General features: G+C 35.4%; 1 protein-coding gene across 5 annotated transcripts in view; it reads right to left on the reverse strand.

Annotated features, from left to right (window-relative positions):
• The window catches only part of LOC107871229 (probable inactive DNA (cytosine-5)-methyltransferase DRM3), a 15,201-nt gene extending 8,221 nt beyond the window's left edge, over positions 1-6,980 (reverse strand). The window contains exons 1-8 of one of the 5 annotated variants that reach the window (XM_047412706.1): positions 6,690-6,857; positions 6,396-6,458; positions 6,188-6,264; positions 4,528-4,615; positions 4,333-4,452; positions 4,144-4,240; positions 4,009-4,055; positions 2,165-2,269 (exon numbers count right to left, since the gene is read on the reverse strand). In XM_047412706.1, coding sequence (XP_047268662.1) covers positions 2,165-2,269; positions 4,009-4,055; positions 4,144-4,240; positions 4,333-4,452; positions 4,528-4,530 — 372 coding nt within the window. In that variant the 5' untranslated portion in view covers positions 4,531-4,615; positions 6,188-6,264; positions 6,396-6,458; positions 6,690-6,857. Of the gene's footprint in view, positions 1-2,164; positions 2,270-4,008; positions 4,056-4,143; positions 4,241-4,332; positions 4,453-4,527; positions 4,616-5,998; positions 6,073-6,187; positions 6,265-6,384; positions 6,459-6,689 lie in introns of those variants that run through there. The other 4 variants (XM_016718093.2, XM_016718094.2, XM_047412707.1 and 1 more) reach the window with 4 other exon arrangements.
• Between the last annotated feature and the right edge of the window lie 654 nt (positions 6,981-7,634).

Here is a 7,634-nt window from a genome sequence, read left to right on the forward strand (position 1 = left end):
ATAAGGCTTTTAGTGCCACGCTCAGCAAGAGCAACCACCTAATATTACCATACTCTTTATTCTTTAGAGCTTCTTTCGGACTTCATTCAAAGAAATGGTTTTGAATAAGGAAATAAACTTTTCTTTCATTGCTTCTTTCACTGGAGTGAATCACCTCTTGTAATGAAGTGTTTTTTTCCTTAGGCTGGATTCAGATTGTCCCTTATTTCCATCTCTGATAATGGAACTTTTTCCCTGATCTACAAAAAATGATTAAAATGACCTATCCATAGCAAATATTGCATCTATCTTGCCTCTTCATCTCCAAGGAAGCCATTTTTCATTAGCCCCCTTTATTAGTTGGATGTCAAAAATAGTTTTCTTCATGGTGAACTCGGTGAGAGATCTACATGGAGCAACCTCCAAGCTTTGAACTCAGGGGTGTGTGGGTTGTGTGTCAGACTAAGGCTATGCCGTTATCTGTATGGTCTCAAGCAAAGGTATAGTTTGGCCATTTTGGCATGGTTGTCCAGCAATTTGGCACCCTTCAGAGTGAAGCTGACCACTCCGTATTTAGGAGATACCTCACAATGGCAAACACAAATTATTGGTTGTTTACGTTGATAACATATAACAAAAAAATCATGAAGGCATTATTCAACTTAACATCTTCTTAGACACTTCCAAACCATAGATCTCAATAAAATAACATACCTCCTAAGTATTAAGGAGGCAGCCCAGTGCACTAAAGCTTCCGCTATGCGCAGGGTCCGGGGAAGGGCCTGACCACAAGGGTCTATCGTATGTAGTCTTACCTTGCATTTCTGGCAGAGGTTGTTTCCAAGGCTTTAACCCGTGACCTCCTGGTCACATGCCAACAACTTTGACAATCACTCCTAAATGTTGAAATGGCAAAATATAGCAAGATATGGGATGGAGTGATTTTTATAACATGGAGTTGTGAGATTTTTATTACAGAAGCTAATGGACAAGAGAAGGGAAACATCACGCACACCTAACATATTGCTTCAATCAAAAGGTTCATCAACCGATAAATATGCCATGACAAAAGAGGGATACTTGAAAGACTAAGTACATCGGCAAATTTGTCCATAGATCAACAACAGATCACTATAAGGTGGACAAACATAAAGAGAGAAATTTTTTACTGGCATATATACTTATCAGTAGGTAATACTCTGACTTCCCAAAGAGAAAGTAGGTGATAGTCTAACACCATTATGAGTCAAAGTCTGACGGAAAGAAAATCATCGCAGTTCGAGAAATAATGGGCAAAATATTATCCCAAGCTTAGCCAACAGAATGAGAGAAACAACTCCTCCTTTTAAAATTGCTGCTACAGAAAGGATAGAGAACTTTCATTGCTCTCAGAAAAGTTCACCAAAAAAATGTTTCAGGGACTTGGTCATGTATTCTTATGTACATTATTTTATGACTGAGAAATCTGTCTGGGACCACAGCCTTTGAAAATCGGGAATAATCCCACTACCCTTCTCCACTTAAGTTCGGATAGCGCGGGCTCAAACCAGAGGCCTAAGTCACAAGTCCCTCAACCTTTGCCACTTGAACTAACCAGTATTCTTATTTACATTCTTGAGGGACCACTTATAGACCAATGCTTCTTTAGAAAAGTTATGGCAAAACCACGGAGGCCTTTCTACCATCCCTTATAAGTCTAGACAGTTTTAGTTCCCTCTTATAAATACTACAAGTGCTTCAGACTTTCAGATGATTCCTTCAATCTAATTATCCACCACTTTAGTTCAAACATGTAGTGGAAATTACAGCTAATCAGACGTTTGCCAATCATGAGCTACTGACAGCAATTTTTCATACAACTATAAACAGGAATGTTAAGCAGTATCAATTCAATATAGGTATGCATATGCAATACACATTTTCAAATGCAGTAACCAGAAAGCATTATTATTGACTAAAGTATGAAGCTTGGAGAATACAAGGATAAAGGAGTTAGTCATTATCAGAAAAGCTATAAAATGTATTATCTTAAGAAACCATATTGAGTATTACGCATATTAGCATCATAACAGTTCAACAACGAATATGTCGTAAGTTACTACAAACTACTATACATTTCAATAGGTAAGTAAAAACATTTACGGAAGCACATAACTCACACCACGTAGAAACCATAATGTTTTACCTCTTTTATATGCACTTCTCCGTCATACTTGGCAGAGCTGCTTATGTCATCGTCATCACGGAACAAGTCATCCAGAGAATCTGATGATTCTGCTCTAGGAGGATCCTATTAAACACACCAACCACAAATAATTCAGGTTATTCTGAGGCAAATCAAGAACTGAGTGGCAGAATGTTTTGCATCCACGATTAGCACAATTTGTGAAGTGAAGCTATATTTTCATTGAACAAATCAAATTTACTACCTTTTGTTTCTAATGTCAAACCTAAAGAACAAGAAACTTGAATAGAGGAAAACTGAAGAAAATCAAACAACCATGTGAAGCAGAAGCTGTCCTATGAAAATATGAAAAGAAAATGTACAGAGGCCCTCTAGGAGGACCCAAATGTGCCATTATTGGCAGCAAAAAAATATGTGAACATAGATGATTTTAGCTATAAGTTAGATTATTCGTCATCAGACAATTCAAATGGAATAATATCACAAACTAACTAAATACCAAAAGCAAAGAGCCTGAAAGCATAGAAATTATAGAAAATAGCAGGACCAAAGCTAAGTTTGAATCTCTATATGGTGTTAGCCTTTGGAAGTCAATCAGAATCTTCTGGCCTTTCATCAATAATCAGCCAACTGTCAAGGTTCTAAATGATAGAAAAACTATTTTTGGGCTGACAAATGGATGGGTGCTGAGAGCCTCAAAGATCTCTTTCCTGACATCTTTGTTTTGGCTCAACATCAACAAAACACAATTGCTGATATGTGGTCGCAACAAGGATGGAATTTGGTCCTGGGAAATTCCTAGAATAATCGAACTTTACAAGCTACTGGAGAGTTTTCAAGGAACACAGGCCGGTGAAGGTTATTTATGGTGGCATGGGCACAACAAAGGTAAATACTGGGCCTTTCATCAATAATCAGTCAACTGTCAAGGTTCTAAATGGTAGAAAAACTATTTTTTGGGCTGACAAATGGATGGGTGCTGAGAGCCTCAAAGATCTCTTTCCTGACATCATTGTTTTGGCTCAACATCAACAAAACACAATTGCTGATATGTGGTCACAACAAGGATGGAATTTGGTCCTGAGAAGAAATCTAAATGACCGGGAAATTCCTAGAATAATCGAACTTTACAAGCTACTGGAGAGTTTTCAAGGAACACAGGCCGGTGAGGACTATTTATGGTGGCATGGGCACAACAAAGGTAAATACAGGGTAAAGGAAGGATATAAACAGACAAGTCTTAGTGATACAAATGTTAGTATAAATAATTTGGGCTCATATAAATAATTTTTAAGAGAACTGAGGAAAATTGTATTGAGAAGACCAAAAGTGGGCCCCTTGTAATTTTTAATGTATATATGTGTCTTGACCTATTAATGACTGGACATCATTTTGGGACAAACCAAAAGGGAAAAGTACACATTCGATTAGGGAGATAGACCAACATACTCCATTTTTGTTGTTTGTTATCTGGAAAACAATTGCATAGTAGATAACCTAAGGCTCAGAAAATATTGCTGACATTTTGCCAAATTACCACAAGCAAATATCTGTAGAGGGCAGTTAGTAGCTACCTAACTAGACAATGAGGACCCAAAAAGTAGTAGTTTTATTCGTCTAACTTCTAGGTAGATTAAGGTATCGTTCACTCTTTTCTCGGGAAATAAACACCAAAAAGAGAACTTGTGATAAGAAGTTTTAAGTTGCCTGAAGTTAAAAAGTCTTGAGGGTGCTAGACAGTTAGACAGAGGAATAGCACTTTGCATCAACAAATTATTTCAGCTAAGAAATGAGCAGCATCACAGAAGAACCAGAAGTATCATACATTAGAAATAGTTACTTACAGAATTTGCAAAAAGAATCTCCAGTAACAAGTCAATGTTGTCTTCACCTATATTGAAAAGAAAATATACCCTTCTAAAATTATTCAATGTAGTAACAGCAATCGATTAAACAGAAGTTAGTTGCCCACTACATACCATTTTCCTCAATTGCTTTATCAACAAGTGATTCCTTAAAACCCATGCTCAGAAGAGATGACCTCACATTGGTACCTGATGAGCTCGCAATATTGTCCTACAGATGATTGGTGAATATCAATGCTACCACCTGAAGGTAAACAATATTACCAAGGTGTTGAAAACTCAGCTAAATGCATTTTGCCTTACCCCCATAGGCATTGTATACGTGTATAGAGATGGAAAGTCACCATATGGATCTTCAACTTTAGGCATGATTCCACTCACACCTTCGGGCTTCGAAGAATTTTCACTATCTGAATATTCACACTGGAATAAAACAAAGAATAATCAAGAATGCAGCAGTGGAATAGCACCATACATATTAAATTTTCATATGTATACCATTTTAATGTGAAAATGGAGGGGCCAACGCTAGAGAATTGTCTCTTATGTGCCGCAGCAAACGCAAAAAACAGTGCTTTCCTTGAGCCTGTTGCAGCATGGAAAGTAATTTCACTTAATTAAAATACAGATAGAGAATCAGCAAACATCTGCACGAAAAAAATTACTGAGTCGTTCAAACTTCAAAGCAAAGATTGAGGATCATATAGTGAACCCCAACTTTCTTAGGCTTGAGGCGTAGTCCTTGTTGTACTCGAAGCAAACACTTGCAGCCAAGATTCATAACGCAAATTGGAAAAGGTCTGGCCAGTTTTTCTTTTTATGTTTTACCAATTGGGAAACAGAGTCTGAGAAGTGGTAACATGCAATGAAGTTGCAGGCCAAACACTTGATAAGCGTAACTCCCCACTGAGAACCGATTATGAGACTATCACCTCGTACAAGTCAATTAAAAAAAACAAATACTAGTCGCAGAGAAAGTACTTAGTATGTTCATTTTTTGGTGTAACCAGAATACGTGGAGTAAGAATATAGATTTTTCAAAACAGGCACTGCTGTACCCCCTTTTGCTGTTTGTAAAGATCTCAATTTAGCACCATTTTGGGGATGTTAATCTTTATCATCAATACAATTGTTACCTTCCTCAAAAAGAGAAACTTTATCAAGTTTTGACTAAATCTTCACTGGAAAATCCTAAAGCTTTTCGATTGCAATACTACAAAAATATCAAGTTGGTGCAGTCATCTTTTCATTATTTCCATACCCAGAACCATTTTTTTGTGCAACCTAGTGCATATTTATATCTCCATTAGGAATGTGTTCGGTATGGAGGAAAACATTTTGCAAAAGAAGTTTTCCAATTTTCTCATATTTGGTTGATCAAAAATTTTGGAAAACATTTTCTATAGGAAAATAAATTCCTTAAAATTACGAAAATGAATTCCCTAGTGGAAGTAGGAAAATAAGCTCCATAAGTGGCATTCTATGTTAATTGTGTCATTCCACCCTCTAATACACCTCATCTAAGGTTATATACAAATTCTTTTAAAATAATATTTTTTTACTCATGTATCAAACACAATCCCTTGCAGAAATGTAAGGTGCGGCTGCATACAATAGACCCTTGGGGTTGGGTTCTTTCCCGCTGCGAGCACAGTGCACCGGGCTACCCTTTTCTTTTTTTCTTTTTTATCGAACACAAGAATGTCACTTGCTTTTCTATAAAACATTTTCCTTCATATTGAACACACCCTAGGAGTGATTGCATGAACTAATCATTCTAGTCCAAATCAATTTCAACCAACTAACATTTCAACAAAATTCACCAATGTTCAACACCGCAGTACTAAATTCACCAATGTTCAACAACAAATTCACATAATGAAAAATGCACGAATTCCGAGGAAAATTGAAAATACACTAATTTCACTTAAAATTAAACGGTAGAATTAAGTAATAGTACTAAATTCACCAATGTTCAACAGCAAATTCACATAATCCTCGGAGCGTGAAAGCTAGCTCGAACACCACTGTATCAATTTTGTGCTGGAAAATGCAGGAATTTCGAGGAAAATTGAACATAAAACTAATTTCACTTAAAATTAAAATTTAGAATTAAGTAGTTCTAAATTGAACATAAAACTAATTTCATTAAATTCACCAATGTTCAACAGCAAATTCACATAATCCCCAGCTGGCTCGAACAGAACATCACGGTTATCAATTTTGCGTTGAAAACTGCACGAATTTCGAAGAAAATTGAGCACAAAAACTAATTTCACTTAAAATTAAAAAGTAGAATGAAGTAGTTCTAAATTGAACATAAAACTAATTTCACTAAATTCACGAATGTTCAACTGTAAATTCACATAATCCCCGGGGTGCGCAAAAGCTGACTCGAACACCACGGTTCATCAATTTTGTGTTGAAAACTGCACGAATTTCAAGGAAAATTGAACATAAAACTAATTTCACTTAAAATTAGAATGTAGAATTAATTAGTTCTAAATTGAACATAAAACTAATTTCACAAAATTCGCGAATGTTCAACTGCAAATTCACATAATCCCCAGCTGGCTTGAACACTACCGTTACGAATTTTGTGTTGAAAATGCACGAATTTCGAGGAAAATTGAGCTTAAAATACAGTAGTTTGAGCTGACCTTTTTAGCTGTGGCGACTAGTGATCCGAGTTTTTTTTTTTTTTTTTCAGTTCAGGCGGACGGAGAGCTTAATAATTTATCTGTTGTGAAAATAAAAAATATTGGAGTTCGTGCATTTTGTTTCGGTTACAGTAGTAGTTGACCCGTTTACCTAGACGGGTCACGGACTTAGTGCTACGAGAAGGGAGATGAACGGTTGTGATTAACTTGGAACTGGCGTGTACGGATTGATGTGTCCACTTACTGCAAAGTACTAAACCTAGTCCAAGCTTATGAATTAAGTACTTTCTCATAAACTATGTACCTTGGTTCTAAAGATAATTATGTCAGATTATTTAGGTACTATTATTTTAAAATTTTAAAAGAAAATTAATTACTACACTATATCTTTTTATGAATTCTTTCCTTCAATTTAACTTGTATATATTTGATTTGTACATCTTTTAGAAAATAATAAATAAAAGAAATTTTACTAAATTACAGTTAGTTAAGTCTTAAAATTTTAAATGTTGGAAAATGGGTATTATTTGATAAGGGTAGAATAGGTATAAAGTAGTAAATTATTTTTAAATTTTTTAAATGAACAACTATTTTTAGTGTACTGAACAAGTACAGAAAGAAGAATGGATTAGCTTTTGAAAATTATGAACACCTCGAGTATGTAGAGATGACACATAAATAACGTAAACACTCAATGAAGAAAAAATATATTGTAAGACATAAATAAGGAAAATGATCAAAAATCATCTTTTTTCTTTTCGTTATGATAATGCGAGAGGTCGAAAATTTGATTGTTTCTAATGTTGAAAAGAGCTTTTATCTTAAGTGAAATTTATGAAAATCTGTTTCCTCTATCTTTTAGGAAGGGAGTAGAAGAAGAAGTCATCGTGACTTGGCTACATAAATTAGCCTATCAGCCAAATAAATTTACAGAGAAACATTGTC

The sequence above is a fragment of the Capsicum annuum genome, chromosome 5 (genome assembly GCF_002878395.1).
Source record: "Capsicum annuum cultivar UCD-10X-F1 chromosome 5, UCD10Xv1.1, whole genome shotgun sequence".
Classification (NCBI taxonomy): Eukaryota; Viridiplantae; Streptophyta; class Magnoliopsida; order Solanales; family Solanaceae; genus Capsicum; species Capsicum annuum.